The sequence below is a fragment of the Hemitrygon akajei genome, chromosome 8 (genome assembly GCF_048418815.1).
Source record: "Hemitrygon akajei chromosome 8, sHemAka1.3, whole genome shotgun sequence".
NCBI classification, from domain to species: domain Eukaryota; kingdom Metazoa; phylum Chordata; class Chondrichthyes; order Myliobatiformes; family Dasyatidae; genus Hemitrygon; species Hemitrygon akajei.
The window spans coordinates 62,405,595-62,430,934 of record NC_133131.1 but is presented as its reverse complement, the minus strand read 5'-3'; the positions used below and the strand labels follow the sequence as shown (position 1 = coordinate 62,430,934).

Genomic DNA, 25,340 nt, shown 5'->3' with positions numbered 1-25,340 from the left:
GGTAACAGTTTACATTCCATCTGGGTAGCCTCCAACCTGATGGCACAGCCATCGACTTCTCCTTCCAGTATTTTTGTCTTTTTCTTTTCCCCTGCCCTTTGCTCTTCTATTCCCCACTCTAGCCTCTTCTCCCTCCTCACCTGCCGACCACCAACCCCTGGTGCTACTCCTTCCTCCCTTTCTCCTATGATACACTCTCCTCTCCTATCAGGTTCCTTCTTCAGCTCTTTACCTTTCCCACTCACCTGGTGTCACCGATCACCTTCTAGCTATCCTCTTTCCCCTCGCCCCCCTCCTTCTTACTTTGGTATCTTCCCCCTTCCTATCTGGTCCTGAAGAAGGGTCTCAGGCCGAATTGTTGACTGTTTATTCATTTCCATCGATGCTGCCTGACCTGCTGTTCCTCCAGCATTTGTGCATGTTGCTCTGGATTGCAGATATCTGCAGAATCTCTCTTGTTTATGATGTGTTGGAGAGTCTTGTCTGCACCCCGTCCACTGCAGACATCTCTTTGCTGTAATGTGAAGTCCCTGTGATCTAACCAGTGTTGTAAAGGCTGAGCAGGGTTGTGACCCAGTCAGCATCAGGCTGCCAAAATGCAGAGTGTCTCTGTCCTGAGTGCTAAATTGAAAGAGGCATTGTAGACCTGAAATGCCTCCTCTCTAGAAGGCTGTTGAAACCAAAGGGTAGGGTGACTGAGTAGTTGAAGCCCTCCATTGGTCAGGTTGACCATGGATTTTGAGTCCCAGCTGTCTACGTGCTATTCGGGCCTGGGCAGTACAATATGGAGAGCAAGCTGTTGTCCGAGCAGCAGGCTCCCCTCTCCACACAGCTGCTGAATCCCAAGGAACGGCACAGACCAGTAGTTTCTTTTTGCACTAGTGGTGGTGCAAGAGTTACCAGTCAGCATTGAACTCAAAGTTTGATTGCCTTAGCTCCCCATTTTCCTTTGTGGTTTACCCCCAAAGCCCTCCCCATGTTTGGGTATAACTGCAAGGCTTTGAGATCAGAGCTTTCCTTCTGCTAGATGAGCTCCATCTGCCCGAAGCAATCTGGTTTTAAGATACCAGTAACCTGCTTTTGCTCCTTTTCCTGTTGGTAGAAAAGGGTCCTAGTAGCTGAGCCACTCATGAAGGCTAGGAGCTAGGCTTGGTTGTCAGAGGCTGCATGTGATTAAGAGCATAAGACATCGGAGTAAAATTAGGCCATTTGGCCCATCAAGTCTGCTCTGCCATTTGATCATTATGATTTATTATCCTTCTCAATCTCGTTTTCCTGCCTTCTCAGAACCTCTGACGCCCTGACTAATCAAGAATCTGTCCATCTCTGCCAAATGGTTGATAGGTTCGAGACTATAAGGGTTTGTCAAAGGTTACTGGGCAAAGGCAGGAGAATGGAGTTGAGAGGGAAACGATCGAATGGTAGAGCAGACTCAGTGGGCTGGATTCTTCTGTCTTTATGGCTGTTTGTTAGGGACTGAGGGTGCTGATTATGGACAGGGTTTGAGAAGGTGGTGTTTGGGCAGAATCTGAATACTTTTAGGGATTTCCAAGTTGAGATTGGTGGTGTCAGGTGATGGGTTGCTGAATGTAGGAGCAACCATCATCTTGGACATGGTGCCAAATGACCTCTTGCCATGGGTTCTGGTGAAGGGGAGAGTGGCGTTCCCAGGGAGGGAGAGTGGCTTTTCCATTCCTGTTCCCAGGGACAGTGAGTGGTGTTCCCGTTCCCATTCCCAGGCAGGGCGAGCGGTGTTCCCGTTCCTGGGGGGCATGTATGGTTTGCTATGTTGACTTCATCCCTCTCATTTCTTGTCCTCAGGATCTGCCCAGTTTGAGGCATCAGTCAACATGGCAGACAAGAACGAAGAGCTAGATGTAAAGTCAGACCTCAACAGTGGTAGGTGGCGAAGTCTACTGCTTTTCAGCCTTGCTCGTTACATCATGCTGAGGTTCCGTCTGAGCTGACAGGCCTCACTGCGAGAATGGTTAATGGTTTAACTGGATCCTAGTTTTCTCAAATAAAACACTAACATCCAAGACAGGAATCAGAGCCCTGCCATGCACTCTTCTCACTTTCTGCCCCCTCTGTGTGAGGGCTGATCTGAGCAGCACCCATCATCAAGGACTCCCCATCCAGCCCACTCTATGTGGGACGGGAGCCGGGTCCCACACCACCAGTTCAGAAACCATTGGGTTCCTGAGCCACTGTGGATAACTTCTTTTCACGGCCTACACACTCATTTTCCAGGACTTTACAACTCAAGTTCCCAGTTTGATTTTTTTTTTGCACTATGGTTCTGTGTCAGCCTTATTGTGCTTAGATAGCGATTTTAGTAAATGCTATTGTATTTTAGAAGGCACCATGGCACAACACTATTACAGTTTGGAGTTCAGTTCTGTTAGGAGTTTGTACATTCACCGCTGGAAACGCATGGGTTTCCTTTCACAGTCCACAGACGTACCGGTTAGTAGGTTAATTGGTCATTGTAAATTGTCCTGTGATTAAGCTTGGGTTAAATAGGTGGGCTGCGGGATGACCTGCTTTGTTGGGCTGGAAGGGCCTGTTCCATGTCGTATCTCTAAATTAAAATAAATAATGTTTCTTTATTTTCCATATGTAAACACCTGCAAGAAAGTGAATCTCAAGGTAATATATGGTAACACATACACACTTTGAACTTGGATCTCTGCCCCATATTCCTCAGGTTCCAAGCTGTCCTCATGCGCTCCTACAGCTAAACTTCAAAGATTATCTTCTAAACTCTATCTTAAGTGGGCAGCCTCTTATTCCAGTTTGGTGTTTCCTAGTTTCGATTCCCCACTAAAAGAAACATTTACCCTTTCGTCATTTCTTCTCCAGCCCTTTACCGTTCCTTCCCACCTGACTTCACCTGTCACCTTCTAGCTATCCTCCTTCCCCTCCCCCCACCTTTTTATTCTGACATCTTCCCCCTTCCTCCTCAGTCCTGATGAAGGGTCTTGGCCTGAAATGTTGACTCTCTATTCATTTCCAAAGGTGTTGCCTGACCTGCTGAGTTTCTCTGGCATTTCGTGTGTGGATAATTAAGATTGCTACTTGTCATTCTAAACTCCCACCTTTGCTCGGGAATTAACCCTGTCTCTGTATATTTAAAAAAAAAAGTTAAAATATTCATTGCAGGAAAGTTATAGAAACTTTAAAGAGGGTGTATTGGTGATCCATCAGCATGCTGCCTGGATTAGAGAGGGTGCAGAGGAGATTTAGCAGGACGCTGCCTGGATTAGGGAGGGTGTCGAAGAGATTTACCAGGAAGCTGCCTGGATTAGAGAGGGTACAGAGGAGAGTTAGCAGAATGCTGCCTGGATTAGAGAGGGTGCAAAGGAGTTAGCAGGACGCTGCCTGGATTAGAGAGGGTGCAGAGGAGATTTAGCAGGACTCTGCCTGGATTAGAGAGGGTGCAGAGGAGATTTAGCAGGACGCTGCCTGGATTAGAGAGGGTGTCGAGGAGATTTTCCAGGACGCTGCCTGGATTAGAGAAGGTGTCGAGGAGATTTACCAGGGCGCTGCCTGGATTAGAGAGGGTGTAGAGATTTAGCAGGACGCTGCCTCGTCTTGTGAGGAGAGGCTGAGTGAGCTACGCCTTTTCTTTTTGGACTGAAGAGGCCTGAGCAGTGACTGGATAGAGATACAAGATGATTAGAAGCCTCGACAGAGTGGATAGGCAGAAGTACATGGGAGCATCAATTTAAGGTGTTTTGAAGAAAAGTATAAGGGGATTTTTTTTTTACAGGGTGCTAAATGACCCTGCCATACGTGGTGGTGGAGGCAGATACATTAGAGACATTTAAGAGACTCCAGGGAGTCCATGATAGACACATGGATGAAAGAAAAATGGTCTGAGTAGGAGGGAATGGTTATATGACCCACAGCTGCTTTCTCAGACTGTGAGACTAATGAATACCCTGTCACCACTGAGGTCTTGTCACCAGGACAATCAGCTGCTGGCTGCACTGTTTTCTGTTTTCCTGTGCTGTGCACTACATGCATTTTGAATTATTAACCTATTTGTGATGTTTTTGTGCTGTGTGTAATTATATGCTTTGTGGGTGCATTGTGGTCCAGAAGAATGTTTTGTTTGGTTGTAAATATGTACAATCATGTACAATAAACTTGAACTTGCACTTGAGTAGGTTATAAGGTTAGCACAAGATTGTGGGCTGAAGGGCCTGTACTGTAATGTTCTGTGTAAAACTGGAGTGAGAGTTCCAGGAAAGGTCTCGCCCATGATCTGTGCATTTGTAACAAGACTTCCCTACTGCTAACTCTCCTTCCTTTGTACTAATGGCCAACTTGCCCTGTGAATCACCTACTCTCCCTGTAGAATTCCAAACTTGTAGAGTAAAACAGTGCAGAAACAGCGTCCTCCCTGATGGTCTTAGTTGCTGATAATCCCCAGTCTCCCCCCAAGTACCTGTCCAAATGCCTCTTATATGTTGCAGTGGTACCTCATTCCAGGTACTCTCTACCCTCTGCCTCTTGGGTCTCTTTTAAATTTCAACCCTTTTATCTTGTATCTTTGCTCTCTAGTTCTGCGCTCCCCAACCCTGGGAGAAAAAACGATGAACATCCACCATATCCGTCAGAACTTTATGAATTGTTTTGAGGATATCCCTCATTCTCCTGTGCTCTGGGAAGCAAAAATTCTGCATGGCCACCCTCTCCTTGTAACTCAGGCCAGCAAGTCCAGGCAATATCCATTGTAACCCCCTCCAGCTTGACCATGTCTTCCCTGTAACAAGCTGACTAAAACTGTACACAGTACTCTTTAAGTCTGGTTTGAATGGTGACTTATAAAACTGCAACATCATGTCCATGCTGCTAAATGATGAAACATTACCTTACCACTCTGTCACCTCTCTCAACCCCTTTCAGTGAACAGTGCATTTCAAGCCCCCAGGTCTGTCTGTTTTTTCCACAGCACTCATCACTGCTCTGCCATTCACTTTATAAGTCATAGTCTAACTGTCCAACATAATTGGTGTTGCACCTAGCTACATTGAAATTAATTTGCCATTCCTCAGCTCATCTCCCTGGATGATCAAGATCTCTTTGTAGTTGATTGTGACCTCCCTTACTATCAACAAGACAAATAGGACAGTGGATGTCTATAATGACCTCAGTGAGGCCTCTGATAAGGTCCATATTAAAAGAAAACCTATCAAATATTCAAAGGGCTCGGTAAAGTGGACATGGAGAGGATGTTTCCTAGAGTGGGTGAGTCTAGGACCAAAGGGTACAGCCTTGGAATAGGTGGGTGTCCATCTGGAAGATTATATCGGAAGGGATTCAGGAGGAGCTGGCGAGAGCTGGAGTGGAAGCAGAGGATGAAGGTTGATTCTGGAGGTCCGTGACTTGTACGGTGTTCAGGGATCTGTGTTTGGACCTCTGTTATTCATTTATGTAACTGATTTGGATGTGATTGTACATGGCACAATTAGCAAGTTTGCTGATGATACTAACTTAGGTCTTGTTGATTTGTCAGACATGATCTCCCACTAAAACAATGCTGACTATTCCTGACCGAGCCATGACTATCCAAGTGATGGTCGATCTTGTCCCTCAGAAATTCCTCCCTGGTTAACTCAGCTGGGCGGCTGTGATCTGCAGTGAGATCCAACAGCCACAAAGGTAGATTCTGCGCCACTCCATGGAGAGAGCAGGTTGTGATGAGCACAGGACGACACCCGTTGTGGCGACTACTTGTACCCAGACTTGAGGCAAGAGAGTGGAACTGTCCCAGTGCAATGGCTTTTCCACTTACTCCCCTGCACAGGTTTCCTGTCATCATCGGAAACAACAGACAGTCGCCACCATGGCGTTGATACAGAGGGATAGTGATTAGAACACAGCAGAATATGGGCCCGTCAGCTCAAAATGTTGTGCTGACCTTTAACCTACTCCAAGACTAATTTCACCTTTCCCTCCTATGAAGCCGTCCATTTATCATCCGTCCATCTACCTGTCTAGTGCACACCCCCTCCCCACGTCTGCTACCCCACCCCCTCCCCGCGTCTGCTACCCCACCCCCCACATTTGCTTCTACCACCCCCATCCCACATCTGCTTCTACCCCCCACATCTGCTTCTACCCCCCCCCCCAGCAGAGTGATCCACCCACTCACTCCACATCTGCTTTTCTCGGGTCTGTTTTGTATGTATATGTGTTTGGCTCTCCAGTCTGATTTAAGCTAACAGGGAAGGTATGGCCTTTCTTTATAGACCGAATTTTCTAGAGCTGATTAATCTAGCCCTTCCCTCTTACACAGCTCTCCAACTTTGTCATTCATGTGGTGATCTAAGGCAGATATCTCTTCCACTGACTGGCTCGTCCATGCCCTCACCACTCCTTGTGTTAAAGAACTTGCCTCTGATGTCCCTCTTCCCCTCCCCCTACCCAATACTTCTCCAACCACCTTAAAATCATGCTCTTGCTGCCCTGGGAAAAAGTCTTGCTGTCACTTGATCTATGTTATGTCTCTATTCATCTTATACACCTCTGTCAAGTCACCTCTCATTTTCCTTTATTCCAAAGAGAAAGGATCAAGCTCACTCAATCTGTCCTCAAAGACAGGCTGTCAATCCAAGCAGCACTCTGCTAAATCTCCTCTGCACCCCCTCTAAAGCTTCCACAGTCCCACTCTTTTTCTTGAACAAGGAGATAACATTTGCCACTCTCCAATCCTCTGGCGTTACCTCTGTGTCATTTTAAATGGTAAATGCCTTCTGGAAACCCAAATGCATCACAGTGGTGAATGCTGAAAAATCTGGAGACACTCCTCCCCCACCTCAGCTCAGACAGATCTTGTCAAATGAGAAATGGTCAAGCTTTCAGGTAGTTGAAATCACAAAAAATGTGAAATAATATTCACCCCGATCTCTCTTTCTTCCCCCCCTCACCTTTGCTATGAAAAGCTGACTTATTTCAAGTTCACATTTATTATCATCTGACTGTACATATATACAGCCAAACGAAACAACATTCCCCAGGACATGTACCACTAAACATCACTTTTTTCTCTCTTCCACCACAACCCCCTTCCCCACTTGCAGGCAGCCTGTGCAGCAGCCCAGGAGACACAGAGGAGAATCGGGAGAACTCTTCGGGCATCGAGGTGGAGGCGTCGGACCTGAGCCTCAGCCTCACTGGGGAGGAGCAGCTGATGGAAGCAGAGGAGGAGGACGAGGGACGAGGCAGTCGGGAGGGGACTGGAGACGGCAGCCGGCGGGAAGCCCGCCATGACAGTTCTGATGAGCATGACACTGAGTCCTTGGGAGACACCGGCAACTACTCGATTGAGGAAGAGGAGGGGGACGAGGAGGAGGAGGATGAGAGCAAGATGCAGGAGGGGCGGGTGGACCTGCCTGGCCACCTGCGACGGCGTGGCCCCAAACGGGGAGCGAGCAGCGAAGCCGAGCGGGAACAAGACTCCTCCGAGGAGGAGGCAGCCCTGGAGCGCTGGGTCAACTCAGAGGTGGAAGCCCTGCCTCGGCCCACCTGGTGCCCAGCCCCTGCCCTGGGTGGGCGAGCCATCGGCCGTGACCCCCGAGCCTTCATGTACCGGGCCTGCGGCGCCCGGGCCTTCGTGGAGCGCCTGCGCCTGCAGCACGGCCTAGAGCGCCACACGGGCTGTGTCAACACCCTGCACTTCAACCGCCGTGGCACCTGGCTGGCCAGCGGCAGCGACGACCTCAAGGTGGTCATCTGGGACTGGGCTCGTCGCAAGCCCGTCCTCGAATTCGAAAGCGGCCACAAGAGCAACGTCTTTCAGGTGAGGGTGGCTTGGAAGGGTGTTGCAGTAAGTGTCGGTTCATCGAAAGCTGCTCAACTGTGCTATCTGGGGGTGGGAGCATTGCAGTGCTTCCACTGGCTGCCATTTAGCTGATAGCATCATGGCACCAACAGAGCTTAAACCTATGTGTGGCCTCTTGCTCTCGGGTCACCGTGGGTCGGGCTGTGGAAACAGTGAACAGTGGGGGTGAGGAGGGCCAGGACGTACACTGCAGATGAGTATTTGTTACTGTCTGTAATTGAAAGGGATTACTGAATACTTACTGCCTAAATTGTCCTGCCACTTCGAGCGCTCAATTTAGTTAAGTATTTGTAACTGAGTGTAACTTGAATTGTTTACTGAATGTTTAGTGTCTGTCTCGTCTTGTCAGTAGTTAACTTACTGGTGTTTTCTGCCCCCAGTCACAACCTGTGAATTGGATTTCACACAACAGAGGGGTGTTAGTGTCTGCGCGTGTCACAGGGCGCAGTCGATGTTGTCTTTACACCAGCTTTCGTAGAGTCCCACACATGGAAACCTCTGGTCCTTCCTGTCAATGTCAGCTGTGCATGTGTCCTCCGTCCCACCTTCCCCTCAGACTCCTCGACGCTCTGGCGTGCCATAGAGTGTAAAGCTGAAGCTTTGATCGGAGTGTTATCTGTCCACACCACTCCCATTTGCCAGTGTTTGGCCCATAACAACAGGCATATCATTTTGGATACTGTTGGTGGGGTGGGGAAATGAGCTAACAGGAGACTCCCAGTGATCAGGTCTCTGTGACTCAGACAGGAAGGTGGGGGAGGAGAGGCGAGCTGTGGTGATAAGGGATTTGTTAGTTAGGGAAACGGACAGGAGGATCTGTGGATGAGAAGGAGATTCTCTGATGGTACATTGCCTCCTGGGTGCCAGGGTCAGGGTATCTCGGATCGAGTCCTCAGCATTCTTAAGTGGGAGGGTGAACAGCCAGAGTCCATGTAGGTACCAATGACATGGGTAGGACAAGTGACAAGGTTCTCCATAGGGAGTTGGGTGCTAAGTAGCACCATGTGCATCAGCACATAAGTAGCATCATGTAGCACCATGGTCCTGAAAAACGTTGTCTTTTTACTGGATACTGTACCAGTGGTCATGGTCAAAATGACAACAAAAAGTGACTTGACTTGAAGTTGAGGGCTGGACCTCCAGGGTTGTGATCTCAGGATTGCTACCTGTGCCATGTGCCAATGAGGCCAGAAATAGGAAGATTGTACAGTTTAATACGTAGCTAAGGAATTAGTGTAGGAGGGAGGCCATAAGTTTTTAGGATCATTGGGCTTTCTTCCAGGGAAGGTGGGACTGTACAGAAGGGATGGTTTGCACATTAACTGGAAGGGGACTAATATCCTATTGGGAAGGTTTGTTAATGCTGCACGGTGGGGTTTAAACTGGAGTTGAACAGGGGTGGGAACCAGAGTGCTAGGACAGTTAGTGGAGAGGTTGTGGAGGCAGATGTTGGTAAGACCTCAGACAAAGTTGGAAGTCAAAATTGGGAGCATGGTGCAACAAAATCGAAGAGTGAATACAGGACTAAAAGGTGTTGTATCCGAATGCATGCAGTATACGGAATAAGGTTGCTGAACTTGTAGCACAGTTGTGGATTGGCAAGTATGATGTTGTAGGCATCACTGAATCATGGCTGAAAGATTATAGCTGGGAGCTTAATGTCGAAGGATACAGGCAGGAAGGCAGAGGGGGCAGCATTGCTCTGTTGGTAAAAAATGAAATCATTGGAAAGAGGTGACATAGGGTCGGTAGGAATCATTGTGAATGGGGCTAAGGAGCTGCAAGGGTAAAAAGACTCTGATGAGAGTTGTATACAGTAGTAAGGATGTGGTCTACAAATTACAACGGGAGACAGAAAATGCATGCCAAAAGCGCTATGGTGCAATAGTCACGTAGGACTTGAATAAGCAGGTAGATTGGGAAAATCGGTTAGTGTTGGATTCCAGGAGGGGGAATTTCTAGAGTGCCTATGAGATGGCTATTTAGAGCAGCTCATGGTTGAGCCCACTAGAGGATCAGCTGTTCTGAATTGGATGCTGTGTAATGAACCAGAATTGATTAGAGAGCTTAAGGTCAAAGAACCTTTAGGGGAAAATTATCATAATATGATTGAATTCACCCTGAAATTGAGAATGAGAAGCTAAATTCAGATGTATCAGTATTAGAGTAGAGTAAAGGGAATTACAGAGGCATGAAAGAGGAGTTGGCCAGAATTGATTCTGGGATGACAGCTGAGCAGCAATAGCTGGAATTTCTGGAAGCAATTCAGAAAGCACAGGATCCCAAAGAGGAAGAAGTATTCTAAAGGAAAGATGACACAACCATGGCTACCAAGAGAAGTCAGAGCAAAACATAAAGGCCGATGAGAGGGCATATGAGACTAGTGGGAAGTTAGAGGATTGGGAAGCTTTGAAAAACCAATAGAAGTAAACTTAAAAAAGACATTAAGAAGGTGAAGATGGAATATGAAAGTAAGCTAGCTAATAGTATTAAAGAGCATACCAAAAGCTTCTTCAGGTACATAAAGTTTTTTTAAAAATAAGAGTTGAGGGATATCAGACTGCTGGAAAATGATGCTGGAGAGATAGTAACGGGATAACGAAATGGCGGACAGGCTGAATAAATATTTTGCATCAGTCTTCACTGTGGAAGACACCAGCAGTATGGTGGAAGTTCCAGGTGTTGGGATCATGAAGGTTCTTGGGAAACTGAAAGCTCTGAAGGTGCACAAGTCATCTGGACCAGATGTTATATACCCCAGCACTCTGAAAGAGTTGTTTTTAGAGATTGTGGAGGCATCAGTCCTGAAGACTGGAAAATTGCAAATGTCACTCCACTCTTCAAGAAGGGAGAGAGGCAGAAGAAAGGAAACTAGGGGCCAGTTAGTATGAACTCAGTGGTTGGAAAGATGTTGGGGTCAATTATTAAGGATAAGCTCTTAGGGTACTTGGAGGCACATGATAAAATAGGCCTGTCAGCATGGTTTCCTCAAAGGAAAATGTTGCCTGATAAATTGGTTGGAATTCTGGATGCATCCACAATATCCTGAAAAGGGAGGGTGAGCAGCCAGAAGTCGTGGTACATATTGGTGCCAATGACATAGGAAGAAAAAGGGACGAGGTTCTGAAAAAAGAATGCAGGGAGTTAAGGAGGAAGCTGAGAAGCAGCACCTTAAAAGTAGTAATCTCAGGATTGCTGCCTGTGCCACGTGACAGTGAGGATAGGAATAGAATGAGGAGTAGATAAATGTGCGGCTGAAGATTTGGAGTGGGGGCAGGGATTCAGATTTCTGGATAATTGGGACCTCTTCTGGGGCAGGTGGGACCTGTACAAAAAAGGTTGGACTGCACATGAATCCAAGGGGAACCAATATTCTTGAGGGCAGGTTTACTAGATCTTTTGGGAGTGGTTTAATATGGCAGGGGGTTGGGAACCAGGATGATAGAGCTGAGGATGAGCCAGCAGGTTTACAAGCAGATGAAGGGTGTAACATAAATGTACGGAAGGACAAGTCCGGATTGGGTACAAATGCAGACAGGGCTGAGAGTTAAATTGTATCACAGAGGCAAAATTCAAAAGGGCGAAGAATGCAGGGCTGCATTAGTGATCGGTCTGTAGGACATTGTGGGTGTCACTGAGTCATGTCTGAAAGGTCATAGATGGGAGCTTAACACCAAAGGACTGTTCCTGAACCTGCCAGTGTGGGAGCATGCTCACTCCTCGATGGCAGTAGCAGGAAGAGAGCATGGCCTGGATGATGGGGCTCCTTGATGATGGATGCTGCTTTCTTGTTACAGTGCTCAGGGATGGGGCAGGCTGGGCTGCATCCACCACTTTTCCATTCTCGTATTTCCATACCAGATCGTGGTGCAACCAGTCTCCACTATGAATCCATAGAAGTTTCAGGTTTTGGTCCTTTTGGAAGCTGTGGGGCAGGGGGTTGTGTGGTGTGCTGTCTGTGCTGCCTAATTCCAGAGTTGCTCTGGTTCTGTCTCTCTCCAGGCCAAGTTCCTGCCGAACAGTGGGGATTCCACGTTGGCCATGTGTGCCCGAGACGGGCAGATCCGTGTTGCTGAGCTCTCGGCTACCGAGTGCTGCAAGTCCACCAAGCGAGTGGCCCAGCACAAGGGCTCTGCGCACAAGGTCAGTGATCCCTCTGCTCTTCCTCCCAGCTCTCTCTGCTCATATATTGTAAGGTTCAGAAGTAGCTGGGTGGGAGGGGGGGACGCAGGGAGTGGGGGGGACATGGGGAGACTGGGCAGGAGGAGGGATGCAGGGAGTGGGCGGGGTGTGGGGAGGCCGGGTGGGAGGAGGGAGATGCAGGGAGTGGGGGGGAGGGGACGTGAGGAGGCTGGGCGGAAGGGGGACACACAGGGAGTGGGAGGGTTGTGGAGAGGCCGGGTGGGCAGTGGGGACATGAGGAGGGGGTGTGAGGGTGGGTGAGGAGCCCGTCATCAGTTGCTTTTCTTGTGCCCGCAGTTGGCGCTGGAGCCCGACTCACCCTGCACTTTCCTGTCGGCAGGAGAGGACGCCGTGGTCTTCACCATCGACCTGCGCCAGGAGCGTCCAGCTTCGTGAGTGCTGGGCAGAGAGGGTGGGCAGGGTCTCCATCAGGTTTATTGTCATGAAAGAACATTCTTGTGGACCACAGTGCACTCACAAAACATTTATCACACACAGTACATAAAACAAAATGTTACGAAATATAATTCAAAATATATTTATTGAGGTACAGCTGTGAATGGGCCCTTTGAGCCACAGTCCCTAGATTTGACCCTAGCCTAACCACAGGGTAATTTACAATGACCAATTAACTTACCAACTGGGAGGAAACTGCAGCACTCGGAAGAAACACATGTGGTCGGGGAAGAACATATAAACTCCGGGGCAGTGGCGGGAATTGAACCGGGGTCACCGGTACTGTAAGTCGCTCTGCTGACCACTACACTACTGTGCTACCAAAATCACATGTAGTGTGTGGCACAGGTAATCAGTAAACAGCTCGCTGTCCTAGTGATGAGACCTCGGTGGAGGCAGGGTCTCACAGCCTGAGGGAAGAAAAATACAAAAATAATATACTGTGGAGAACATTCTGACAGGCTGTATTGGGGGGCCGCTGCAGAGGATTGTAAATCTAGTTGGCTCCATCTTGGGCACTAGCCTACAAAGTACCCAGGACATCTTCAAGAAGTGGTGTCTCAGAAAGGCAGCGTCCATTATTAAGGACCTCCAGCACCCAGGGCATGCCCTTTTCTCACTGTTACCATCAGGTAGGAGGTACAGAAGCCTGAAGGCGCACACTCAGCAATTCAGGAACAGCTTCTTCCCCTCTGCCATCTGATTCCGAAATGGACATTGAACCCTTGGACACCACCTCACTTTTTTTAGAAACATAGAAAACCTACAGCACAATACAGGCACGTCAGCCCACAAAGCTGTGCCAAACATGTCCTTACCTAAGAAATTACCTTGGGTAGCCCATAGCCCTCTATTTTTCTAAGTTCCACATACCTATCCAGGAGTCTCTTAAAAGACCCTATCATATCCACCTCCACCACTGTTGCTGGCACCCCATTCCACACACTCACTACTCTGAGTAAAAAAAACTTACCCCTGACATCTCCTCTGTACCTACTCTCCAACACCTTAAACCTGTGTCGTCTTATGCTAGCCATTTCAGCCCTGGGGAAAAAGCCTCTAACTATCCACATGATCAGTGCCTCTCATCTTGTACACCTCAATCAGGTCACCTCTCATCCTCCATTGCTCCAAGGAGAAAAGGCCGAGTTTACTCAACCTATTCTCATAAGGCATACCCCCCCAATCCAGGCAACATTCTTGTAAATCTCCTCTGCACACTCTCTATAGTATCCTCATCCTTCCTGCAGTGAGGTGATCAGAACTGAACACAGTACTCCAAGTGGGGTCTAGCTAAGATCTTAAATAGCTGTAACATTACCTCACGGCTCTTGAACTCAATCCCACATTTGATGAATGCCAACACACCATACGCCTTTTTAACGACACCATTAATAGCTTTGAGTGTCCTATGGACATGGAGCCCAAGATCCCTTTGATCCTCCACACTGCCAAGAGGCTTACCATTAATATTTTTTTCTGTTTTCAAATTTGACCTACCAAAATAAACCACTTCACACTTATCTGGGTTGAACTCCAACTGCCACTTCTCAGTCCAGTTTTGCATCCTATCGATGTCTCACTGTAATGTCTGACAACCCTGCAGACTATCCACAACACTCCCAATTTTTGTGTCATCAGCAAACTTACTAACCCACCCTTCAACTTCCTCATTCAGATTGTTTATAAAAATCACAAAGCGAAAGGTCCCAGAACAGATCCCTGAGGCACTCCGCTGGTGACCGACTTCCATGCGGAATACTAACCATCTACAACCACCCTTTGCCTTCTGTGGGCAAGCCAGTTCTGGTTCCATAAAACAAGGTCTCCTTGGATCCCATGCCTCCTTACTTTCTGAATGAGCCTTGCATGGGGAACCTTATCAAATGCCTTGCTGAAATCCACTGCTCTGCCTTCATCAATGTGTTTTGTTACATCCTCAAAGAATGAAGTCAGGCTCATAAGGCACAACCTGCCCTTGTCAAAGCCATGCTGACTATTCCTAATCATATTATGCCTCTCCAAATGCTCATAAATCCAGCCTCTCAGGATCTTCTCCAATAACTTGCCCACCACTGAATTCAGACTCACTGTGTATAAGACTAACGTATATCGATTATCAGTATCCAGAGTAAACTGGGTAACCAGGAAGGGGGGTAATAAGTACCTGTTACTTGTTGCTGGGCGAGAGAATGTTGTGAATTCCTGGGGTTGAGGGCTGGGTCTAAGTTTCTGATGGGCTGCTGTGGGGAGGAGTGTAGCGCTGTGGGAGGGATGGAGAGTGGGGTCCATGCTTCGGGGAAAGGTGATCTGTGGGAATTCTTGTAGGCAGTTTAACCATGCAGGTGTTGCTGGAGCTTGGAACAATAAGGGGGGATCTTATTGAAACCTGTTGAATATTCAAATAGCCTAGAGTCAATGTTGGGAGGATGCTTCCTATAGTGGGGAATTCTAGTAGAGGGCACAGTCTTAGAATAGAGAGCATCCCTTTAGAACGGGGTTAAGGAAGAATTTCTTTAGCCAGTGGGTGATGAATCTTGGAATTTATTGCCACAGACAGCTGTGCAGGCCAAGTCATTGAGTATATTTAAAGCAAAGGTGTCAGAGATTCTGGGGAGAAGGCAGGAGAATGGGGTGGGGAGAACCAGGATGGCAGGGTGGAGCAGACTTTGTACCAAATAGCTTAATTCTGCTCTTTTGTCTTGTGTCTCCCTCCCTCCAGCAAACTGGTTGTGACCAAGGAGAAAGACAAGAAGGTGGGCCTGTACACCATCTACGTTAACCCTTCCAACACGCATCAGTTCGCAGTGGGAGGCCGGGACCAGTTCCTCAGGTGGGGCCTTGGCGATTGATGGAGGGTGGGAGGGGCGGAGAGCAACCAGGTGGCTGTGGTGTCAGCTGGAGTCCAAGTCTGTGCAATCTCAGAAGCCGACTGCTCAACCGTTAAAACCTCCTCCTCTCCCCACGTGCCCTCTCGTTTGCTTGCACACCACCCCACATCGACCGACTTGGTGTGCTTGCCCTCTTACTCACATGTCTGTTCCTATTGCAGGATCTACGATCAGCGCAAAATTAACCTGAACGAGAACAATGGTGTCCTGAAAAAATTCTGCCCCCACCACCTGGTAATGATCTGCTGTCTCTGTGCTCTGACTCTGCCTTTCCGAGTGGTGTGCATGCATGAATAGTTGTGTTCCTGGGTACTACCTGCGTGCAGGGTTTGTGGTTGAGGGAGGGTGTATGCTCTCTGTCGTTCCTCCTTTGCCCTGTTTCCACTTGTTCCACGGTTCCAACACTTCCCTTCTTGTCCTCAGGTTAACAGCGACTCGAAAGCCAACATCACCTGTCTGGTCTACAGCCACGATGGCTCAGGTGAGCAGGCAGGTGGTGGTGGAGGGCATGGGGAAGGGGCTTCCAATGGAGAAGTATGGGACTGGGGGCAAGGGCAGGTAGGGAGGTGATATCCGATAAGAGCCAAATTCGGGGTGGAAGCTTCTAATGGCAGGAAGTGACAAAGTCTCTCTTACTTTCAAATATACGGTGGATCACGATTAACTGGGACACGTCGGGACCAGTACTTTTTGGCCCAATTAAGCGACTGCTCCAGTTAGCTGAAGTTTCATGAAAATAGTTAAAAAGGTATTTTAAAAAAAAGACAGCTACCATTTAACTGACCAACAAATTATTCAAATGAAATACAGAACAAATTAGAATGCTGAAAATCCAACTACCACGCTTTAAAACTGTTAGTTCCCAGTAGTCATGGATGGAAGAATTCATCCAGTGTACACTGCCATGTTCGTTAGATTGACTGATTGTAAATAAACAAAGTCAGCACACATCCTAGTGTAGATAATGGACTGCCATCATATAATCCTTTTGACGATTGCATCCTCCAAATCTTCATTTTTGTTGTAACATGCAAAATTATTGATGATACCTTAATTCGTTGAGGTTACTAATTTGTTGAAGTAGTGAAATGCTTTCATTTTCACTCCTGGCCATTTCTGACATCTCCAAGCCTGGGATGCTTGAAACTGCAGTGAGCAAAACAGTTCTGAATTGTCTTGCTGCTTATTTTTTGCCAACTAACAGTGACAAAAATCGCTGCATTTTGAACACAAGCGCACATAATTGATGCTATTTAAAAACTGTTCACTCTAAGCTTGGTGTAGTGTCTAATGGCCACTCAAGTGTACGTGACTGATGCTAGTTAGAAACTGTTCATTAACAGTCTCCTGTCTTAATTAAGCAGCATAGTGTCCCAAATAAACAAAGGGAATCCCGGCTATTTTGTCGATTAGTTAAGAGTTGTCCAAAATAAACAGCTGTCTCAGTTAACCAATGGCTCAATTAATTGGAATCCACTATATATTAAAAAATAAAATGCATAAAATATATCCAAGATCTTAACAAAAGAAGTGCATGGCTCCCTTAGTGTTCGCGGAGTATTCAGCTTGCACACTGTTAGCAATAACGGTCTTTGCACCTTCTCTGTATAGTGGGCCATCTTTGAGAAGCTTTTGCCCAGGATTTAACCCCTCCGTGTCCACTGGCTGATGGACTTTAGACTGCAACCCTTACCCAACAGGGCCTTTGCATTGGCCACACTGAGCTTCAGCACGTTCTCCTGCAGACTGGAATGTGCCAGTCAGCAGTGTTCCTGGTTGGACAACTCGATGTGCTGGCAGACCTGTAGTCCTAGAAGCAACTTGTTGGTAATATAGCAGCTGCCTGGGACCAAGTTTGTCAAGGACCTCTGCATCCTTCTGTAAATCTCTGTTGCTCACGAGCATCACAGCTATACTGAGAACAGGTGTGCGTAGCAGAGAGTCCGGAAGGTCTGACAGGCGGGTCACTTCTTGGTGTTAAACTGTTTTCATTCAATGAATTGGTCTTTCTGCCTTCCACAGACTTGTTAGCAAGTTACAACGATGAGGACATCTACCTCTTCAATTCATTTCACAGCGATGGAGCTGATTACGTCAAGCGCTATAAAGGTCACCGGAATAATGCCACAGGTAAGCAGCCGTTCCATCCCTCCCTCCTGTATTCTCTCTCTCTCTGTCTGTCTGTCTCAGCCTGCAACATATCTTATAACTCAGGTGATTGGGTTGGATGCACCTGTCAACAATGAGGTAGGATTCAAGGTAATGTTTCAGCTCAGACAGATATTGTCAGAATCTGTTGCTGCTGTTATTTGTCATACATCAAAGCATACAGTGAAATGTGTCAATGACCAGCACAGTCCGAGGCCATTTCTGGTCACCTCATGTGATGTGGAAGGATGTGGAAGCTTTAGAGAAGGTGCAGGAGAGAATTCCCAGGATGCTCCCTGGATTAGAGAGCATGAGGACAGTTTGAGCAAGCTCAGGGATTTCTCTTTGGTGAAGGAGGCTGAGAAGTGACTTGACAGGTTGCACAAAATGATGAGGCAGAGATTGAGTGGACAGCCGGGGGCTTTTCCCAAGAAATAGCATAATTTTTAGGTGGTTGGAGGGAAGTATGTTGGAGATGTAGGTTACTCTGGGTGTATGGAATGCGCTGCCAGGGTTGATAGTTTAAGGACATTAGCTAGGCAAATGGATGAGAGAAAAATGGAGGGCTGTGTGGGAGAAGGTCAGCACACTATGATGGGCTGAAGGGGCTGTGCTGTATGTTGTACAAGTCCTGGGTGCAGATTGGAGGAGGAGGGAATCGGGGAAGCTGCAGGTGGAGCCCACTCCCATCGACGGAGCTGATGAGAGCGAGGGAGCCACAGGATGAAGGTGATGGACTTGCCAGTGGCCAAGGGGGCAGGGCGGAGCAGGGCTAGCACACACCTACCACCCCACTGTCCTGACTTAACCATGTTTGTGCCTCTGCCCACCCAGTGAAAGGTGTGAACTTCTACGGGCCGAAGAGCGAGTTTGTGGTGAGTGGCAGTGACTGTGGCCACATCTTCCTGTGGGAGAAGCTGTCGTGTCGCATCGTGCAGTTTATGGAGGGAGACAAGGGGGGAGTGGTGAGTACAGGAGGCAGGAGACACTGAGTGTCTGTGTATGCTCGAAAATGGGGAGGCAGATACCCTGGGCAGGACCTTCTCCTGTGAATCAAGCGTGGCGTAGCAGTTGGCGAGGCACTGTTCAATGCCAGCGCTGTCTGTAAGGAGTTAGTATATTCTCGCCATTATGACCACATGGGCTTCCTCCGGGTGCTCCGGTTTCCTCCCACTGTACAAAGACATACCGGTTAGTAGGTTAATCGGTCATTGTAAATTGCCCTGTGATTAGGCGCGGGTTAAACCGGAGGTTGCTGTGTTCCGCACATCAGCTTGCCACGGTCGATGACTTCCTCCAGCTGACATGCTCGCTCCAGATCTTGGGGTCTGCGGTCCCTCACTGGGATTCGGCTGTGTGAAACTTGTCAGCCCCCAGATGTCTGGGGCACTGCAGAGTGTCGAACTGGTTGACTGAGATTCACACGTAGACAAGAAGCATCTTCCCCTCGGAAGTTGGACACCCCTGCCCTCCCATCCCGTTCAGACCTGACCAACAATTCTCCTTGGGGGTGGGGGTCATGACAAACCCACCCCTCCCTTCCCCTCCCCTTTGTGGGGGGTGAGTTTGTCATGGGAGGTGCTCAGCTCACACTGCTCAGCTTTGGGATGCTGGAACCTCAAGCTGATGTTTTCTCTCTCTCCCCTGGGCAGGTGAACTGTTTGGAACCCCACCCCCATCTCCCCGTGCTGGCTACCAGTGGACTCGACCACGATGTGAAGATCTGGGCCCCCACCTCAGAGTCAGGCAACGGTTTGACGGGACTTTCGGAGGTGAGAACCTGTCGACTCTTCCCCCTCGCAGAACCCACATTCCTTCCTTCAGCTCGCTGTTCACAACACCCACCTCCTCCAGCTCCCAGAATCTAACTCCGGCCCTGACAACCCTCCCTGTCTAGTAACCTCCTGTCTCTGTAATCCCCTCTGGCTGTTATACTTGCCCCTGTCTCTAACCCCCCCTCTGGCTGTTATACTTAACCCTTTCTCTGTGATCCCTGCACCTCTCTTCATCTTTCTGCCAGTCATCAGCAGTGGATGAAGGTTTGAACTGGCCAGTGAGGGTTTCAAATCTAAGCTGCTGTTCCATGAGCTGGGGTCCAGTGGCTGCACTCACTCCTCACCGGAGTGATTGGAAAACATCACCTCCTACAGTCAGGGCTGGGCAGACCATTGCTCTCCCAGGATTCTGTCCACATCACCCCCACCAACCCTGATCCAGGTCACATCTGTACAGTTGCCCATTGGGGAGAACTGGAGACACAGGCTGGACACCCTGTGTCGAGATCAGGTGAGGTGGGAATTTGTGGACGACATTCCCAGAGGGATTGTGAATGCCCTGAGGTTGAGATGATGGAGTGGTGAGCACTTGGGTGCTGACGTGGGCAGCAGGGCTCCAAAGGCTTATAAGAAATAAAAACAGAATAAAGACATTCAGCCCTTCAAGTCAGTTCTGTCATTACCCAATCTGTCTGCATATTGAAATCCCCCACCACTATCATAACATTGCTCTTTTCACATCTTTTCTATCTCCCGCTGTAATTTGTAGTCCTGGCTACTGTTCAGAGTCCTATATATACAGTGGCACGCAAAAATTTGGGCGCCCCGGTCAAAATTTCTGTTACTGTGAATAGTTAAAGTGAGTAGAAGATGAACTGATCTCCAAAATTCATAAAGTTAAAGATGAAACATTATTTTCAACATTTTTAGCAAGATTAGTGTATTATTTTTGTTTTGTACAATTTTGGATTGAAAAACAGGAAAGGAGCACCAGTCTGGGCACCCCAAGAGATTTGAGTTCTCAGATAACTTTTACCAAGATCTCAGATATTAATTAGCTTGTTCGGGCTATGGCTTGTTCACAGTCATTGTTAGGAACGGCCAGGTGATGCAAATTTCAAAGCCTTATAAATACCTTGACTCAAACCTTGTCCCAACAATCAGCAGCCATGGGCTCCTCTAAGCAGCTGCCTAGCACTCTGAAGATTAAAATAAATGATGCCCACAAAGCAGGAGAAGGCTATAAGAAGATAGCAAAGCGTTTTCAGGTAGCCATTTCCTCAATTCGTAATGTAATTAAGAAATGGCAGTTAACAGGAACGGTGGAGGTCAAGTTGAGGTCTGGAAGACCAAAAAAACTTTCTGAGAGAACTGCTCGTAGGATTGCTAGAAAGGCAAATCAAAACCCCTGTTTGAATGCAAAAGACCTTCAGGAAGATTTAGCAGACTCTGGAGTGGTGGTGCACTGTTCTACTGTGCAGCAACACCTGCACAAATATGACCTTCATGGAAGATCCATCAGAAGAAAACCTTTCCTGCATCCTCACCACAAAATTCAAGTGTCAGAAATTTGCAAAGGAACATCTAAACAAGTCTGATGCATTTTGGAAACAAGTCCTGTGGACTGATGAAGTTAATATAGAACTTTTTGGCTGCAATGAGCAGAGCTATGTTTGGAGAAAAAAGGGTGCAGAATTTCATGAAAAGAACACCTCTCCAACTGAAAAGCACAGGGGTGGATTGATCATGCTTTGGGCTTGTGTTGCAGCCAGTGGCACGGGGAACATTTCACTGGTAGAGGGAAGAATGAATTCAATTAAATACCAGCAAATTCTGGAAGCAAACATCTTCCAAACAAACAGTCTGTGTAAAAAAAAAAAAAAAAAAAAAAAAAAAAAAAAAAAAAAAAAAGATTAAAAAAAAAAGCTGAAGATGAAAAGAGGATGGCTTCTACAACAGGATAATGATCCTAAACACACCTCAAAATCCACGATGGACTACCTCAAGAGGCGCATGCTGAAGGTTTTGCCGTGGCCCTCACAGTCCTTAAACATCATTGAAAATCTGTGGATAGACCTCAAAAGAGCAGCGCATGCAAGACGGCCCAAGAATCTCATAGAACTAGAAGCCTTTTGCAAGGAAGAATCAGCGAAAATCCCCCAAACAAGAATTGAAAGAATGGAAAGCTGGCTACAGAAAGCATTTACAAGCTGTGATACTTGCCAAAGGGGGTGTTACTAAGTACTGACCATGCAGGGTGCCCAAACTTTTGCTTTGGGCCCTTTTCCTTTTTTGTTATTTTGAAACTGTAAAAGATGGAAATAAAAAAGTAATCTTAAGATATTAAAGAAATGTTTCATCTTTATGCCTTTTGGAAATCAGGTCATCTTTTACTCGCTTAGCTATTCACAGTAACAGAAATTTTGACCAGGGGTGCCCAAACTTTTGCATGCCACAGTAACTCCCATCAGGGTCTTTTTATCCTTGTAGTTTCATTACTATTCCCACAAGGATTGTACATCTTCTAATCCCATACCACCTCTTTCTAAGGATTTGATTAAATTTTTTGCCAACAGAACCACTCCTCCCTCTATGTCTAGCTGCTTGTCCTTTCGAGAGATTACTACCCTGGAGGTCTGTCTTCACAGCTTTCTGCCTAACTCCCTAAATTCTCTCTTCAGGACCTTCTCCCTTTTCCTACCTATGTTGTTGGTATTAATATGTGCCATGACTTTTGCTGCTCACCTTTCCCCTGTAGACTGGATCTGAGATGTGCCTGACCCTGCACCCCCACCCCCCAGTAGATTTTTTCCGATGTGCCCCCCCCCCCCCCCAACCCAAGCCAACAGCACTCAAATCAGTGTACTTGATATTGCGGGGACTGGCCACCGGGGTTCTGTGCATTGGTTGACTATTCCCTTCCCCCTCCCGACAGTCACGCAGGTATCGTCCTGTGGCTCCTGTCTACCACCGCCTCATCCTCCTGGATGAGCTGAAGGTCATCAAGATGCAGCTCCAGTTCCCTGACACGGTCTCCAGGGAGCTGCAGGTGAGGTTGTCAGGGAGCCTGGAGTCCACCAGAGCTCACACAAAGAACATCCCAGTTAGTCTGGATCCATTCTTACTGCACTAGCTATCTAGTAATAGACAAAACTTATTTAGCACCTCCGCCTGTTCTTGCTGAAGCCTGCCGCTCTGATGCTGGCCCCACCCTGCTTACACCTCTGATTATTTGGCCAGATAAAACTTTCTCGCTTCTCCTGCTCCTCCTCCCTCCTTGCTCTTTCCGTAGGTCATCAAACGAAACAAGCGTGAACGTGACGAAGACTGCCTGCGTCACACCGAGCTCTTCGACAGTCACATGCTCTGGTTCCTCATGCATCACCTGCGTCAGCGGAGACACCGGCAGGTGAGCTCAGGGCCGTGGGAGGGTTGGGGTCACTATCATCTGCAAGTCACCTGCCTCTCTAACTCGTGCCTCCATCCTAACAGCGTCGGCGGGAACCCATCTCAGCACCGGAGGATGAATCCGACGACACGTCAAGCTCCTCAGAGACGTCAGAAGAGGAAGAGGATGGCCCCGATCGGGTGCAGTGTATGCCCTCCTGAGGAAGGAGCTGTGGTTCGGGGGCGCCCACACGCCGCTCAGACTGATGGGGGGAGGGGGGCAGCCCGGGCGGGGATAGGCAGCCACACCGCTTGACCGGAGCAGGGAGACACGCAGACGGAGAGAGAGAGCAGATAGAGGCAAAGCTGATTGGGTGATGGAAAGAGAGAGAACACCAACCAGACCCATGGATGGCATCAACATACCCAGACTCCTCTTGTTTCTGTCCCTCTCTCTCTCTCTCTCTCTCTCTCTCTCTCACAATGGGGTGGCACGAGTCTGCATGTGTCCCTGCATCTTGTGCATCTGTCTCCCTGCTCTCCTGTTTTTCCGGTCTGTCTCTCTGTCTCTGTGTGTGTGTGTGTACACGTGTCTCCCCCTCTGTATGTCTGTCTGTCTGTCTCTCTCTGCGTCTTTGTGTCTGTTTCCCTCTGTTCCCCCACATGCACTCACTCCAGTACTGACCTGTGCAAATTGCCGCAGTATTTTTCTGATTGACAACTTTCTAAGTTTTGTATATCTACAGATTCCTCCGTCCCTGCAAAACTGGCCGATTTTTGGGTGGGTGGGAGGGTGGGGAATAATATTTTAAACAAATAAAAGTTCTATGTTGAGAGTCTGTTTAAAAGTTTGGGAGGTGGGGTAAGTATCCTGCCCTCTTCTTGCCCCTCTTCCCCACACCCCACTTCCCCCATTAGGCCACGTTGGAGGTGAAGGGTGTCCCCACTGTTGAGCCTGCAGTTTGAGATGGTGGGGGGAGGAACTGCAATTGACTGGTGGATTTGAAATGCTTTACAGATGCCGTGACAGGTATAGCTTGTTGCTTTCTGCGTTTTTGCCCGTTCTCGATTTTGATGGATTTGGATTTAGACCGCAATTAAAAACTGCATTGAGTGACCCGTGTTCCTGCGTGTTCGTTGATCCCTTCCACTGGGGTTTGCCAGTTTGGAGGGAGACTAGACTGTTGGGTGGCGGAGGGCTGAGGAGAGGGAACTTGCAGAGGAGAGGAAGAGTGCACATTTGAAATAGGCTGTTTGGCACTCGGTGAAGCTGGAGAGGTAGGGACATAGCACACTCCCTATCAGAGAGGTAGATGCCCTCATTGTTCAAAGTTCAAAGAAAATTTTATTATCAATATATAAGTGTCACCCCAGACCATAAGATGGAGGAACAGAATGAGGCCATTTGGCCCATCGAGTCTGCTCCACCATTTCATCATGGTTGATCCAGTTTTCCTCTTGGCCAGAATCTCATGCCTTCTCCCCGTATCCCTTCATGCCCTGAATAATCAACAATTATTGATTATTTAAATATATATTTAAAACCTCTCTTAAATATACATAAAGACTTGGCCTTCACAGCTGCCTGTGTCAACGAATTCCACAGATTCACCACTCAAAAAACCATAGAACACTACAGCACAGTACAGGCTCTTCAGCCCTCCATGTTGTGCTGACCCATATAATCCTTACAAAAAAAAGTACTAAACCCACACTACCCCATAACCCTCCATTTTTCTTTCTTCCATGTGCCTGTCCAAGAGGTTCTTAAATACCCCTAATGTTTTGGCCTCCACCACCATTCCTGGCAAGTCATTCCAGGCACTCACAACTAATTGTGTTTTTAAAAAAAAACAAACAACAACTTACCCCTGATGTCTCCCCTAAACTTCCCTCCCTTAATTTTGTACATATGCCCTCTTGTGTTTGCTATTGGTGCCCTGGGAAACAGGTACTGACTATCCACCCTATCTATGCCTCTCATAATCTTGTAGACCGCTATCAAGTCCCCTCTCATTCTTCTATGCTCCAAAGAGAAAAGTCCCAGCTCTGCTAACCTTGCTTCATATGACTTGTTCTCCAATCCAGGCAACATCCTGGTAAATCTCCTCTGCACCCTCTCCGTAGCTTCTACATCCTTCCTATAATGAGGTGACCAGAATTGAACACAATACTCTATGTGCAGTCTCACCAGAGATTTGTAGAATTGCAACATGACCTTTCTACTCTTGAACTCAATCCCCCTATTAATGAAGCCTAGCATCCCATAGGCCTTCTTAACTACCCTATCAACCTGTGCAGCGACCTTGAGGGATGTATGGATTTGAACCCCAAGGTCCCTTTGTTCATCCACACTCTTAAGTAACTGACCATTAATCCTATACTCAGTCTTTTGGTTTGTCCTTCCAAAATGCATCACCTCACGCTTGTCCGGATTGAACTCCATCTGCCATTTTTCTGCCCAACTCCGCAGCCTGTCTATATCCTCTTGTAACCTTTGACAACCTACAGCTCCATCCACAACTCCTCCAATCTTTGTGTCATTGGCAAACTTACTCACCCATCCTTCCACCTCTACATCCAGGTCATTTATAAAAATCACAAATAGCAGGGGTCCCAGGACAGATCCCTGCGGCACTCCACTAGTCA

The 25,340-nt window shown here is 47.8% G+C and overlaps 1 protein-coding gene across 3 annotated transcripts in view; it reads left to right on the top strand.

Annotated features, from left to right (window-relative positions):
- The window catches only part of dcaf8 (DDB1 and CUL4 associated factor 8), a 29,012-nt gene extending 5,204 nt beyond the window's left edge, over positions 1–23,808 (top strand). For all 3 annotated transcript variants that reach the window (XM_073053921.1, XM_073053920.1, XM_073053922.1), the window contains exons 2-13: positions 1,822–1,899; positions 7,092–7,810; positions 11,855–11,995; positions 12,332–12,426; positions 15,213–15,323; positions 15,543–15,615; positions 15,805–15,862; positions 17,404–17,511; positions 18,364–18,494; positions 19,182–19,301; positions 22,597–22,713; positions 22,797–23,808. In XM_073053921.1, coding sequence (XP_072910022.1) covers positions 1,851–1,899; positions 7,092–7,810; positions 11,855–11,995; positions 12,332–12,426; positions 15,213–15,323; positions 15,543–15,615; positions 15,805–15,862; positions 17,404–17,511; positions 18,364–18,494; positions 19,182–19,301; positions 22,597–22,713; positions 22,797–22,913 — 1,839 coding nt within the window. In that variant the 5' untranslated portion in view covers positions 1,822–1,850 and the 3' untranslated portion in view covers positions 22,914–23,808. The remainder of the gene's footprint in view (positions 1–1,821; positions 1,900–7,091; positions 7,811–11,854; positions 11,996–12,331; positions 12,427–15,212; positions 15,324–15,542; positions 15,616–15,804; positions 15,863–17,403; positions 17,512–18,363; positions 18,495–19,181; positions 19,302–22,596; positions 22,714–22,796) is intronic.
- The last annotated feature ends 1,532 nt before the right edge of the window (positions 23,809–25,340 follow it).